The sequence below is a fragment of the Dermacentor andersoni genome, chromosome 11 (assembly GCF_023375885.2).
Source record: "Dermacentor andersoni chromosome 11, qqDerAnde1_hic_scaffold, whole genome shotgun sequence".
Classification (NCBI taxonomy): Eukaryota; Metazoa; Arthropoda; class Arachnida; order Ixodida; family Ixodidae; genus Dermacentor; species Dermacentor andersoni.
In genome coordinates, this window is record NC_092824.1 from 66,877,347 (window position 1) to 66,893,035 (window position 15,689).

The 15,689-nt window shown below is 44.2% G+C and overlaps 1 protein-coding gene across 3 annotated transcripts in view; it reads right to left on the reverse strand.

Annotated features, from left to right (window-relative positions):
• Positions 1 to 7,984, reverse strand: part of Vinc (vinculin) — a 59,783-nt gene extending 51,799 nt beyond the window's left edge. For 2 of the 3 annotated variants that reach the window (XM_072285284.1, XM_072285283.1), the window contains exons 1-2: positions 7,638 to 7,981; positions 160 to 267 (exon numbers count right to left, since the gene is read on the reverse strand). In XM_072285284.1, the coding sequence (XP_072141385.1) occupies positions 160 to 267; positions 7,638 to 7,694 (165 nt within the window). In that variant the 5' untranslated portion in view covers positions 7,695 to 7,981. Of the gene's footprint in view, positions 1 to 159; positions 268 to 7,637 lie in introns of all 3 variants that reach the window. The other variant, XM_072285282.1, reaches the window with a different exon arrangement.
• Between the last annotated feature and the right edge of the window lie 7,705 nt (positions 7,985 to 15,689).

A 15,689-nucleotide genomic window follows, 5' to 3' on the forward strand; every position in this document is an offset into this window, starting at 1 on the left:
AACGCTTCGTAGCTGTCTAATGGTCATACGTTTAATATTTTCTAGTGCTTAGGGTCTCCACGAACTATAGCTATTGTCACATTTTGTTAAGTTTTGTATTGCCCCTGCTGCTTGGTCCTTATGACCCGCAGTATTAGAAAAAAAAAAATGGAAGCGCACCTTGATGAGGTTGGAGACGGCCATGCTGACAGCCTTGACGGGGCGCTCGAGATCGGGCATGGCGTTGCCATCTTCGGCTTCTTCATGGAGGATCACCAGACGGGACACCTGGCAGAGCATGAACCAGCAATTTTCATTGAAAAAACAAATAAAAACAATATTTGCTCCTCTGCTGCTTATCTGCACTAAAGACTAGTGCACTACACAACCTCGCCACTTCATAGCAATTGTGTCAGAGCAACTTCTCCCGTTTGGATACTGCATATCGTTAAGCACACCATGGGCAATCCCTCTAATTCATACAGCATTGTTTTGTACCATCAAGCGTTCATGATACATTGACCTGCTACCAATTCAACATTTGTTTATCTAACCTTCATTTTAACTTGAATTTGCAAAGGCTTGTTAAACTTGGTGCTTATTCTTTAAAGACTGCTGTTTCAAAACCTGATGATTTGAACCAATTTTGCAGTACTGTTAAAACCAACAGAAACAAAGTAGGTTAGGTTGAGCTTATACATTTATTCATTTGCAACCTTCAAGACATAATCGCATTTCTCCAAAGCAGATGTAAACAGCACTTATGTGCTATCATGGACAAATGAAATGCAAACAAGTTTTGGATGACTACAATGCATTCTTTTGTTTTGACTTTAGGTACTTCAAATGACTATGGAATGATTTTGGCTAACACACTTTGCTGAAGGTATACATCACCGTTGGTGACCAGATACGCAGCCGAGCTCATTCTTCTCAAGTTACTGTGAATGGCTTAATATTGGCCAGGGCTTAAGTTTCACACTTTTTGTCAAGTGCCTACAATTTACAGAAAACTAGGCCCACAAATATTTCATGGATCCCATTTTATTTTCAGCATGCCCTTCTAGGGTAACAATTATCTACTGAAATTTAAGAGTCATGAATTTATTTTGAAGCTTTATAAAAAATTATTTTTATTTTATAAAAAATAAAAATAAGAACTGAAGTCACGAAAGTGAGGTGCTAATTTACAGTACTGCCCGTAGGAGGTGTTCTACTTCATGTGTTTTCATTCCTGTTTCACTTGTCCACAAGAGCCCAGCACAGCTCACTGTTGAAGGGAAGACGCAAGCATAGAACAAGGGACAACTTCCTTAAGCAGGCATGGAAGCACCCAGCTTTGAGCCAGTAGGTGGTACTGATTCCTTGCATAATGCATCAACGTACTTAGACTAGCACGCACCGCTGAAGCACCTATGAAATCGAGAGCCACTCGTCCTTGGTTGTTTTCTCTCAACAGTGGACCAAGCCGCACAGCAGGTACAAAGTAGAAACAGGAACAACTTGCTAAAATTCGGGTGGGAACAGTGTTAAGGACTCGAACAAGGTGAGGGCACATAAAAAACGACATTTCGCACTGAGGGTGCTGCACCTTTTATGTCCACTCATTTTGCCTTTGTCCTTACCACTGCTCCCACCTGAATATGAATAATCAGCTAGCCGTTGCTTTCCCACTAACTTGCCAAAAATCCGTGTCGTTAGCAGTGCCAAACTGATCATTGTTCTTTTATATTTTCAGACTTGTGTACTAAGAAGTATCTACAAAATCCAAGAGCCACTAGGTAAACTCAGTAGGCATCAAGGATCTCAAACAGGGTTGTAACATACAAGTCATCACACCCTTCCCCAAATTGCAGGCCAAGCAGTGTAAGAGAAGGTAAGAGTGAGCAATAATGCAAAGACAGTAAGGCCCATTACAACTTTCTTGCCCATGCCAGCAAGAAAGCTTCATGCATAAAGTGCCCAATGAAGCTGTGTAACAAACTCAGTAGGCCCCAAGCGCGCCCCACAGTAGAATCTGAGACATTTTTTTTTTTTAACTATGCCTTCAACAGGTGTGTAAAATGTGCAATTTTGTGCTCTTTTACCCTAGCGTTTCATGCTTTCCTCCAGCGACAACCCAACCAACGCACAAGCCAGCCCTCCTCACCGACCCTTAAGGAAGTCGTGCAGGGCCTTACAGTTCGGTATCCCGCATAAGCAACACTGAGGAAGTGTGCCGCCCTCTTGGAGTGTGCAAGCGTCTTTCTGCGAAGACCCCCACGCTTTTCAATAGGTACTTTCCGTGATCTCTTGCGCTGAAAGCCAGGTGACAAATGTCCTCAACACACAAACATTACATCACCAAGATTCCCAAAATGCGCTGTTTGAAATCGTAGTAGTAGTAGTAGTAGTAGTAGTAGTAGTAGTAGTAGTAGTAGTAGTATAAGTAGTAGTAGTAGTAGTAGTAGTAGTAGTAGTAGTAGTAGTAGTAGTAGTAGTAGTAGTAGTAGTAGTAGTAGTAGTAGCTTATTATGTTAAAAATGAGAAGAAGAAGGAATGAAAGGCCTCGAGCACCTCAACTGCCCCGCTTCCCAGTGAACACCTGAACTGTCCCATGGCCACAAGAAAGATGCAGGATAAGAGAAAAAATAGGGGTGATGAGGAAAGTTGCAATGAGATAGCCACAGCAAATAGAAAAATATATATCTGCAAATACACAACTACAAAATTCATGACAGCCAAATCTCATAGCTATACCAGAACACCCAAGTTATCAATGCTAACCCAACAATATTTGCCGTTGACCAATAGTGTGTACGTTTTCTTTCGCCACCAGCATGTACAAATTACAGAAAAAGATGTGGCATTCATAGACAGACTACAAGACAAAAGATATATGAACAGGACAGATACACTAACTACTAATTTTTATTCAGAGCCATACAATATATATGAGACAGGCAATGAGCAATGTATACAGATACAATGTTGGACGAAAACCAAGTAGCCAAGCTTGGCACTGTGATGTCTTTATTTTAAATGTTCCACTTTGAAACAGTATACAATTAATTACCAAGCAAGTACCAAAAGGTACCATAAAAAGAACTTCTTTTGCGGTTCAATTGAATCTTGAAGAAATGTGTACTGATTATTGACATTCTTTTACCGAGACACTTTGTCCTCGCAATTTTTCAGATGTTCTGTTGTGTTATTGATTCTTAATTTTCGACGATGAGCAAAATGAGAACAAGGTAAAAGCGGGAGCCAACGTTTCAACAAGTGGACTTGTCTTTTTCAAGGCAACATATGCTTTCCTTGGCACAGCATATATAGGTAGGGTTCTTCTAAAGGGGAGAAAGGGTAAGGCAGGTGAGTGTGGCAGTGAGCGAAGGTGTGTTAGTGGCAAGGGTGTAGAATTGAGAATAAAGGAGTGCTGTGCATAAGGCCGGTGACACATGGAAGACTCGAAAAAGCGAAAAAAAGGAAGACTAGACGGAGTTGTCACACGTCCAATTTTATTGCCAACACGATGACAGTCTTCTGAAGTGAACAATTTCACGGTACTATTAAAAGAGAAACGTCTTTACATGTTTAATGTGCCTTCATGAATAGTGAAATGTAAAAAGTGTACTATGATGCTGTTAGCTTGAGTTTGTTGCTGTCCGTTACAATGTTGGAACCAACAATATCAACTTCGGCCATTGCATGTCAAATCCAAAGCCCAGAAGCAATGTAACAGAATTACGTCTTCTCACATGTTCAAATTACAATCCGAATAAAGCTATATCATATCACCTGCAGCTCATGTGTTTTTCGTACTTTGCAAATTTTCTGATGCAATTTACTTTGGAAACTTCTGTTACTTCGATAAGCCACTTGCACTTGGCGGAAGACCACTAGAAGAATGAGGAGTATATTCACTCCCTCATGCATGTATGTGTGCATAATGTGTGCACACAATGCATCTGTTCTTGATGCATCGGCACTCTGCCCATTGCATCTGTCACACAGCGTGCTATGAATGTAATAGGCATTATAGCAAACACTGTGCAAAAGGACCTGATATATGTTCGTAAAATGTACGCAGCATGTCCCCATGATGTCCCTTGCGGACAAGCAAGGTATGTCCGCAGGACACAGAAAATGCAACCGAACAATTGTGCAAGGGACATCTGCAGAACATATTCAGTACATCCCTAGGATATCCATGTCCTGGCAGCGGATGTCCATAGGATATCTATAGGACGTCATTGTTGTCCTATAGAACACTGAGATGGCACCTGCCACATCGAAGCCGTTGAAATGCCGACCTGGGGAAGTTCATGGAGTACAACTCTTGACAGAAGTGTTGCAGTTGAAAGTTTTGTATAAATTATTTTTCACATAACCAACCAAATTGTGTTCATGAACAAATACTTCAGTTATACTGCACTGTGCAAGCTTTGACATCGAACATACACATTTCTGAGTTGAATGAATTCTGGCGAACACAATAAATAATGAATGACATTAAGGTAAAGGATGTTAGGTTGGCCCGTGTGGCATCATGCAAATAAGGCATTAAAATATAAGGTATTATCAAGTTAAATGTCATTTTTAGCACATGTGGCATGGGTATAATAAAGTTTTGCTTGATTAGACTGATTGATTGACTCACTGATTAAAGTTACAGCGCAACTTGTATCTGGAAACTCCCTGAAAACCTTGAACACAAGACACTGCCTCAGTTAAAGGGCTCTGCCTCACAAAGCCACCTGCCCAAGCATGTTGTATGCACTTGTCGCTCAGTGAACTAGTTGAGCACCTTGAACAATATGGCCATAAAACATTCATCACCTCATTCCATAAGTCGACACTCCCACATATCTCCCATTGAAGAGGGCCTGCCACAACCCCAATGTAGGAAAGAGAAAGAGCGGGTGGAAAGGAGGCAAACAAACTTTCGACTTCTCCCCCCCCCCCCCCCCCAATGACAAGTACGATAAAAAAAACGAAAATATAAGGCAAGCCGCGCACACGGGCCGTAATCTGAGACGCGCCATTCTAATATTAGCGCGCCCAGCGCGGGAACCGTGACCCAGCTAAGCAGATGGCGCCTCCAACGCAGACCGCTTTTTTTCTTTTCAAGATGGCGGCGAGTTGCGGTTCGTCTGCTACTGCCGCATTGCCTCCTATGACTGCCGCTAGCTGTTTCAGGCTTTTTTTTCTTTTCTTTCCTTTTTCCGAATCTAGCTTTTTTGTTCGTATCTTTTGCTATTGCTGGGGCCACACCTCTTCGAGGCAGCACACCTTCCGCCTCCGCTACGAATGGCAGCATAGATAAGCGAAGCAGACTGGTGTATCCTTCTCTCTAAATGAGAAGGGAAACAAGCCAGACGAGGTTTATCAACTCAAACTAGCGCGGGAGCCGGACTGTTATGCAACTAAAGGCAACTTCTTTTAAAAGTCTGGTTTGCTTCTAAATTCAAGGCCAATGTCTCGCAACAACTACTGCAGCGATCACGTCATGCAGCGATCACGTCAAGGACTACAGTAATTCCCTGGCTACGTGCGCTCAGGTTCGATATGGCAATAACCACATCTGCATATCTCAGAAAAAAAAAAAATGTTTGACATTCGATTTTCAAAGTGCTTGGCAGGACTTCGGGACGGCTTTCAGAAAGCGCAGAAAACTGCTTGATTAGCAGCGCAGTCCACAAAGAACTTAAATGATCCTTCCGAAGCTTTAGTCATTATGGCTATATGACCAAACTGAGTATTTTAAGGTGGCAGGGCGTGTACGGTAGTTCCGAAACGGTACCAAGGTTTCGTTCCATGCTATGCAGGGAAATAAATCCGAACCGCGGAGCTTTTCAGTTCACTCTCGCCGTATCCGTCTGTGCGCTAGCTACCATTATTTTTTTTTTTTTTCTGAACTGAAAGCATGGAGTGATGCTACAGAGGCAGCACCAAAGGGAATTTTACTGGGCGAATAACCTAAAAAGGAGTTCACGAGCGGCTTCCCAATGACAAACTCCTACGAACACTGCCGCCAGTGCGTGGCGACATCCTGCGAATTGGTTTTTATATTATCGCCTGCTCGCTTCTGTGTCGTCACGTCGTTGAGTGGATGTTGCCGACGCTTTTTCGAGTCTTCCATGTGGGCGGAGAAATGATCAAGTGGAGAATTCCGCCCGCGTAGAGCGCGCACCTACGCTACACTCTTGCAATATACGTGCCTCGCCTGAATAAGCAATTAACGCTCCTGGGGCACTCAGCTCGCCTATCTGTTGCTAATCGAGTCGAACGCGCTGCGTTTTTAGTCGGTCATTACCATCAAAACGTATGAGGCAACAGGGTATTTTTGCCGAGCGAAGTGCAACACGAGAACACGGTGTCATATACGCCGCGCAATCGAGACGCTGTGGCGAAAAGAACGACAAAGTGTGTATGTGTGTGGGGGGTGGGGGGTTAAAGATAGCAACAAAAGAGGGCGGACTGCAAATAAATAACAAAATCTCTTGCGCACAGGTCTCGTCACACACCTGTCACCGACGCGTCACCCAAGCGTGAAGGTAGACCCTGTTACCCGAAGGAGAGATTCATCGACATGACATGTGCTTGTTAGCCCGATAGTGCGCGTGATTTTACGTCCAGTCCAGGTTTCTATATGGACGAATATAAACCCCGAAACGTTCGATTAGACAACAAATTCGATTTTGCGTTAACTGTTCTCGACGATGTCGTCTGAATCGGTTTCTCGAAGCCGCGACAGCAGACGACGCTTCCCGTCCAACGCATCGATGATATCATCGAACGGCGAGGTATCCTCGCAAACGCTCCTTTTATGATTCGACAGGGCAGAACTAAACCTTAGGAGCGCTGTTATCGCTTTGTTCCAGCTGACTCAGCTTTAGCACTGCCGCGCGACAACATACGCGGTGACATAAGCCCCCTCTTGAGTGGCGCCGTCAAAAGACAAGCGGTTGAGTCAACTGTAGAAACGTCCAGCCAGCCTGACAAGGCCACGTGATATCAGTGTAGCGTGTTCGCAAAGCACATTTTGAGGACGCTGAACAAAATGACAGAACAGACAGGTGTGATCCAATCTTGGAAGCGAACAAGTTCTGGCACACGTACGGCTGCAGCGAGAAAACTAAGAACGCGGAGCTTGCACTATGTGCGATACCCGACACCGCCGCTTATGTAATAAATCCTCTTGACAGCGCCTCGGCGGCACATACAATCAAAGCGGAGAAACCTCGAAACAAGGGCGTTTTCGTCCTTGCTCGCTCGGCAGGGTGATACGTTCTTCCAATGTCATTCACACCACAAGAGCCGGAGCACTGCTTCGCATCAAACCTCTCGAACAATGGTGCACTTATGCTTCGGGCGTGCCACATCCAACACAGGCATGCCTTTCTTCACCGACCCCCTCTCCTGGTTCCGCCGGCACGGCATGATGCGCGTCCGTGCGCCGGTTTAGGAACCACACTGCACGCGCCGAACGTAACAAGCTACGCGTGAACCTGGCAGCAGCCTCGGCCGAACCGGGGCAAGACTCTACTCGACACACCTGGCCCGCCGGAAAAGCGCAACGCGTGGGTTGACAGCAAATCACCGGAGCAGACGCCGTCCTCAGAGTCGTCCCGCCGCCCCTCGCAGCCATTTCGCAGGCAAACACGGACCGTGCTTACCTGCTGCGCGACGGGCTCGAGGATGCTCTCGATGGTCTTGGTGTGAAACACCGGCATGTTCGGCTGCGATTACCGGCGCTGTCGCGCTCACCGGACTCCCGTCGTCAAGGTGTGTCGGGTTATCTCTCAGTCGACGACGCGAGGCGGACGTCGAACGAGCGTTGGAAGAAAGCGGTCTTCTAAAAATCCTTCACTCGTCTAGCGCCGAAATAATAGCGCCTTCCGAGCGCCGAGCATAAACACACACGCCCAACCGCTTGCTGCTCCCCGCAAAACAAGCAAGCCAGATAGCGCCTATTTCGGCAAGGCCGACCGGGGCGTCCTCTAGAGGCCGCGAGGCGCGGACAGCCCGAAGCCGCCGAAGCCTTTCGACCGCGCGTATGCCTCCCTTCAAAATGATCACGGAAACAACGCTTGTTTTGATCACGCCCACTGATTTTTTGAGTTCCTCTAGAGAATGTGTAACGAGTACTAGCTTCTACACGTCGCTGTTGTGTCGCGTTTCTGAGTCATCTGTGCTTGAAAACGGGCTTTTAGAAAGTGGTTTGAGCCGGGCGCGCAGGAGTGAAACTGAAACTGCTGAAACGTCCTCGAACGAGAAAGCGAAAGTGACCCACTTCTCCTTTCGCGGAGGATCGTGGGCGGTGCGCCGAATGGGAATGAATGGAAAAGCGCGCTCCCTTGCGCGTATTCCGCGTCGACGTCGTGCAGTTGGACCGTGCGGGTTTAGCCTGCAAAGCCTGTTCACCATGTTCACGCAGTAGCATCGGTAGCGTATAGCGTCACCTGCCGCGAGCACGTGGTATATAACATGAACCAATCACGAGCCAAAGCGATAACACGAAAGTGACCATAGGGCCATATGGCATTGATAACGTTGCTTTTGTGTTGCAGTACGGCACGGTGATTTTTGAGCCTATTATGTGCGCTGAACATCGCGAAACAATTTTGACCATAAATTAACTTGTCAAAGTCGGGCCAAAGGAGCGCTCGCGATATCAGCTATTCACGATCTGCAAGACATTGGACGTTGGCCAGATGTGTTTTAAAGCTTGATATTCGCAGAGTTAAAAAAAATGATCAAAGTAAGCTTATAAGGTTGGCATACAACGCTAATTCCCATTTAAATGAATAAATCGGCAGATATTAAGGGATAATGTCAGGCTCAATCAACCCAGTTCTATCCGATCAGCCCAGGGCGCGTATTTTCACAAAAGTTTCTTACTTCTTCGTAAAGGAAAGCTTCAGGCGATCCAGATGTTGGAAATATATTATAGTGAAGGTGGCCAGTCAAAGTGCCCTTACGAACAAAACACTTTGTGAATTTAAGTCCCCAGATCATATTCGGCGGAAAAATTGATCAGTAGCAAATGTTTTGTTATGCATACATTTTGTTCAGTTATACATACATCTTGGTTTGTCCTATGAGAAGGAAACTTGGCATAGGACAAACCAAGATGCATGCACTGAAAGGTGAGCAGGGTAATATCATCAGCAATCTCAAAAATACAATAAAAGCAGCGAAAGAATTCTATACTGACCTGTACAGTACCCAGAGGACTCGGGAGTACTGTATTCGAAACAATAATGAACAGCATACAGAAACTCCTCCTATAACTAGAAATGAGGTCAGAAGGGCCTTGCAAGGCATGAAACGGGGGAAAGCAGCAGGAGATGATGGAACAACAGTCGATTTGTAACAGTTGATAATCAAAGATGGAGGAGACATAATGCTAGGAAAATTGGCGGCTCTCTATAGGAAATGTATATCGACTGCAAGGGTCCCAGAAAACTGGAAGAATGCAAATATTATACTAATGCACAAAAAGGAAGACGTTAAAGAACTAAAAAATTATAGGCCCATTCGCTTTACCAAAATATTTACCAAAATAATCTCCAATAGAATAAGGGCAACACTAGACTTTAGTCCACCAAGGGAACAGGCTGGCTTCAGAAAAGGATGCTCTACAATGGATCACATCCATGTCATTAATCAGGTTATCGAGAAATCCGCAGAGTACAATAAGTCTCTCTATATGGCTTTCATAGATTACGAAAAAGCATTTGATTCAGTAGAGATACCAGCAGTCATAGAGACATCGCGTAATTGGGGAATACAGACCACTTACATAAATACCCTCGAAAATGTCCACAGAGATTCCACAGCCACCTTAATTCTACACAAGAAAAGTAGGAAGATACATATAAAGAAAGGGGTCAGACAAGGAGATGCAATCTCTCCAATGCTATTCACTATATGCTTGGAAGAAGTATTCAAGCTATATTAAACTGGGAAGGTTTACGAGTAAGGATCGACGGCGAATACCTCAGCAACCTTCGGTTTGCCAATGACATTGTTCTATTAAGCAACACTGTGGACGAGTTACAACAAATTATTGAGGACCTTAACAGGGAGAGTGTAAGAGTGGGGCTGAAGATTAATATGCAGAAGACAAAGATTATGATAAATAACTGGGCAAGGGAACAAGAGTTCAAGATCGCCAGTCAGCCTCTAGAATCTGTGAAGGAGTACGTTTACCTAGGTCAACTAATCACTGGAAACCCTGACCATGAGAAGGAATTTCACAGAATAAAAATGGTTGGGTCGCATACGGCAGATATTGTGAGCTCCTGACTGTGAGCTTATCGATATCATTGAAAAGGAAAGTATACAATCAGTGCAGTTTATTGGTGCTGACATATGGGGCAGAGACTTGGAGACTGACAAAGAAGCTTGAGAACAAGTTAAGGACCGTGCAAAGAGCGATGGAATAAAGAATGCTAGGCATAACTTTAAGAGACAGAAAGCGAGCGGTTTGGATCAGAGAGCAAACGGCTATAGACGATATTCTACTAAACATCATGAGAAAAAAATGGCGCCGGGCAGGTCATGTAATGCGCAGATTGGATAACCGTTGGACCATTAGGGTGACAGAATGGGTACCTAGAGAAGGGAAGCGCAGTAGAGGACGGCAGAAGACTAGGTGGTGCGACGAAATTAGGAAATTAGCGGGTGCTAGTTGGAATTGTTGGTGCAGGACAGGGGTAATTGGAGACTACAGGAAGAAGCCTTCGTCCTGCAGTGGACATAGATAGGCTGATGATGATGATGAGTTACGCAGAGTAAACACGGGCACAACCCTGACAACTGTGAAACTGGCGCTCTTTTTCCAAAGGGAAGGCTTCTTGTCATAGCGGACCAGACCGATCTACAGGTTGCCGTTCGATGTTGAAAAGCAAGCAGACATCTTCCACCTCGCATAGGAGTGCAAACTGGGTGCACAGTGGATGTAGCGGGTAACCACCACTGATGCAGGATTATGAAAGGCCACACAGCCCTCCGTGCCGCAAGTTTTGTGTAATGGAAGAGGTCAAGAGGGGAGCCACAGCACAGAATAAGGATCGACCTTGGACTGTCATAAAGAATCTTTCTGTGGGACGTCCTTTGTTCATGCAATTTTAACTTAATTGCCCTACGCTACTTCCCATTCTCTCTCCCATTTCATCGCAGAGCATCACCACCAAGAGGGCAGGCCATACCAGTGTGTTATAAACATGCACCAACCTGGGACTGAAAAAAAGCTTCAATTTAAGAATCACGCTGCGAAAGCAGGATGTCATTTCTCTGCACCTACTTCAATTTGTGCAATTAAAAGCCACTACGCAGCTAGGTAGTGCTTCTTTATTTCAAGTAATATAGGTCTCCAACTAACGAGAAATTGTTTGATGGTCACCAATTTCAAATGCTTACAAGTGTGTTATTAATATGTCTGTCCCGTGACACAGTACGTTGAAAACCGTACTAGTGGTGCTGCTACTTCTAAGGTTGTGGGAAGATGGTGTGTTTTTACAAAAGAGGTAGTGTAGTCGAGCCAAAAGTGCAAATAGTGCATGGATGAAAAGCTTCAGAAAAGGTAGCCAGCCTAAAAAAAAAGAAGGAAAAAATTTTTTTTTTCTCTCTCTCTTTTCAGTTTCACTCTGGAGTCAAAAGAATCATAACGGCATAGTTTCAATTTAAGCAAAAATAACTTTTGTTTTTCCAGTTTTTGGTTTAGTTCTGGCTCGATACTATATTGTCAATATTTTTTTCACATCACGATGAAAAGCAAATTTCGCCGACAAATTATACGTATGATGACGTGACCCATTAAGAACGTTAACAGTATGCACATTTTTTCTGGTTGCGCTCACACGACATCTGCAGTAATCACAGAAACGGAGTGAGCTAGCCATGTTTATCATGATGTCATGATTCATCGATCACACCTCATGGGTGCTGAAACTGGTTCAAAACAAGTGTTACAGTGAATTACTGAGGGAACGTTAATTGCCGTTATTCTCTCTATTGTTTAGAGGGTTTGTACTTTCACCTAACATTAAAAAAAAGGTAAGTCGAAACTGTCGCACCAATATTTTCCTTTAAGATCATTTCTGTAGGAGCAGTGGTTATTTTCCAGTTGAGGCCAGTGTTTTGCCAATATCTTTTGCTTTCCATGTAACAGTGGAAAGAAAGCGGTTGACTTCCACTTCCAAAATTAAATATGCCTGCTGCATCTTTTTTTTGGATGTAAACAGCCACTGCCATTAAAGGTGCCATGTACGACAACACAATGCCTATGTAAATTATAATTGCAAATCTGTAAGGTCACCACAGGTTTAACACATAACAAATACACAAAAACACATAATCACCATCCTATTTTATGTTCACAGAAGCACGACAGCCTCTCCCACAAACCCTCAATTGCAGACTTTACGTGAAACAACTCCATGTCGTGTGCCTGCAAATTTTCTAATCTCGTCACAGCCCCCAATCATCTACTATCGTCGGTTACCTTCTCCTTCCCTTGGCACCCAACATGTTACTCTAACATACAAGGACACATAAAGGTCAAATCAAGGCACTGCTGCTTTGACTATAGCACTGTAGGCTCACACAGGACTAAGATTTTTGGTGTTGGCACTATCACTACAAAAGGGCAGCTTTAGCCTAGTCATAACCTCTGAAGTAATTATGTGAATGGGGAATGCAAATGTATCCTAAAGGTCATGTGACTGCGTCAAGCACCGCAAGATTTCTGCTTGCATTGCCCCAGTTTTGTCAAAATGATGCACCTTAACTTGCAACTCCAGCTAGGAGAGCCCAGAAATGTCACACAAGGCCAAATCAGGCGAGTATAATGAGCAGCAAGGGTGCAGACTGGCAACCGTGGCGCATCTAGTGATGAAGTCCATATAATGGCGAACGAGTGCTAGATAATGAAAAGTCCCGATGAATAGACGATTAATAGCCCCGCAAACGCAAAAAAAAATCGCAGTTGTACATGGTGCTGACCATTTCCTCTGCACAAGCGAATTGCTTATGAACCAGTCTCACGTCAATGAATAAGGTGAACATAAACCCATTGCCTTAAGAGCTCAGTGCTCCGAACGAACGTGCAATCCAACTCTGCATGCATGGATCATGTTTTTTTGTCCCAAGCGTGAGCTTTGCATGAAATTAGGTAAATACCCCCTATTCCTGTTTTATGCAGGTCTACTTCAATAACCCCCCAAAGCATTTCAGACATGGCATATAAACTCACACGTGAAACAGTGCAGTTATCCAATGCAAGTCCCCAGCTTAGTTGGTGCTTAGATCTGCCATTGTAGTGAGAGACTACTACGACTGCCATTTAACATGGTAGTTTGCAGTGCACCATGTCTGTATCCCACTTGTACCACACCTTACATTGTCTGTCATTCGACAACTTTGTTCACAGATATGTCTGTCCCACATCGTATGACAAATATAGCACTTTTAATTTACCATTGACGTGTCTGTAGCCAAATATGAATCAAGGTGTCCGATAGGTAGAATGGTGGCTTTGCATTTGGAAAATAACAGCTGAGAGCAGTTCAAGACATTTTTATTCCGAAGTTCATAGTCACTCAATGCTCACACATACCACCGCACATTTTGCCCTTCTATAGTTTCGATGCGAACACTTTAAATAGCCATTCGAATAAATAGTGATAACACAGGTGGACCGGTTACATTTCATCAGCTGATGAGTGTTGACCGAAAAAAAAAAGAGTAAAGAAAAAACAAGAACAAAGGAATAACAACGGTCCAACAAACATAGCCAATCAGGTAGGTGGGATGGATATGGTTTTGCGATGAGGTATGAGGTAAGGGACACAATACAAAGCAAATGCAAACAAAACAATCACTCAACAATCCTTCTCACGCGCAGGTCCACGCTACGTTTCTTGCGCTGGATAAACTATGTACCACATGGCAAGCTGAAGTTTACAAAGAAGCTCGAAGCAAAAAAACTGGTGGATATGCAAGAAAACATAGGGAACAGAGAAGGTCTCCCTTTCTGTTCAGTTTAATCACTTTTCTATGTTTATTCAAGAAAATATAGAACGCTAGTTATTATTAAGTTTTCCGTGCATTAAAAAGCAAACAACAGAAAAACAAGCACAGTTGCTAGAACAGTCGCAGACATAAAAAAAAGAAAGCAAGGAAGGTGTGAAACTTATCTTTTTAGTTCAATCAAATTTCAAGACAATTTTGTTTTACCTGTCCAAGCTTTCCAATGTAAATGTTATGCATACTTAGCTTTCCTGTAATTATAGCATAATGTCAAAGTTTGTCTTAATTAGCTTAAGCAGTGGTATTTACACAATGCCACAAATGCTGTATCGTAGTCCCATTCGCAGCTTCTACAGTAGAGCAGCAGATTGGCTGGAGATAAGATGCAGATAAGCAGATTGGGTTATGGCACAGATTTTCCTCATGCTTGCGGTGTGACTACAAGCCAACCACGACTATGTTGGTGCATACCTTCATGTTGGCCAAACGTGATATTGTGAGCAGAGAACGACACTGGACAAAATTATATGTTAAGAGGCAGTGAAATGCCATGCTCTTAGAAGCACTCTCAAAACAAATTAAAATAAATGGCAGCAAACACAGATTTGAATCCCAAGTTTTTAGCATTCAAGCTCCTTCGCAACTGCAAGCAGGCAAATTGGCAGCCTCTGTCCTGAGGGTGGGTAGGTTTCTAATCAAACGCATGACAAAGAGGGCAAGGAAAGGACAAAGCAATCAACACGCGGAAGGGCGCAAATTAATGCCACAAAGTAATACGGCCACACGCTCCAAAGATACACATGTGCACATACGTGCACTGGGGATAGAGGAAAGGGAAGAAAGAAGTATGTCAGCGAGAAACACCACACACAACAGTTCACAGGCAAGCAGGCACGCGCACAAACGTCTTTCCATCATTTGCCGTAGTCTTGCAGTGGCAGCTTCGGTCGCTGCCCGGTCATGTTGCGACGGGCATGCTGCGGACACCGAGAGCACACAGCGTGCGACGGACACGAGTCAAACCAATCACGAGTCCAAAGCCAGTGGCCAACTGTTCCGGAGACAGTCTGGCTCGCCAACACCAGACGACCACACAGACACTGCACTGCACAGCTCGAGACGAATGGGTCGCACGAGTCTCTCGAAGCAAACCACAGTTGGTCATTCTCTCCGTCACCTGGTGTGTTCTTTGTCATCTTTGTTTCTGATGTTGCATAGCGTTCGTAGATACATAAGCACACGCTTGGAAGGTTTTATAGAAGGGGGAAAAAAGGAAAAGAGTCAGCGAGGGGGCGATTGCAAACATGTCCATGGGCAACGGAAAGTCACGTCACCAACCCACCGCACTGTCGACGGTTATCTGCGCAATATATCCTGTACATGATATTTCTTCGACGTACAGTGTCGAAAAGACAGAATTGCCACAAGCATGTGAACACATGCAAACCAATGCGCACAAGAGTTTCACGCATACTCGGCTATGATGACGATGGCGATGATCACGACGGCAATGTCGCTGAGAGACATGAAATGCACATGTGCGCACACTCTCTTCTTGCACAAGCAGTTTATATATATTTATATATATATATATAGCATACGCTCAACAGAACATGAAACGACACAAAATAGTACAAAATGAAGCCACAAACAAAACATGCATTGCTTGGTCCTCACTGGCTTTGCAAATT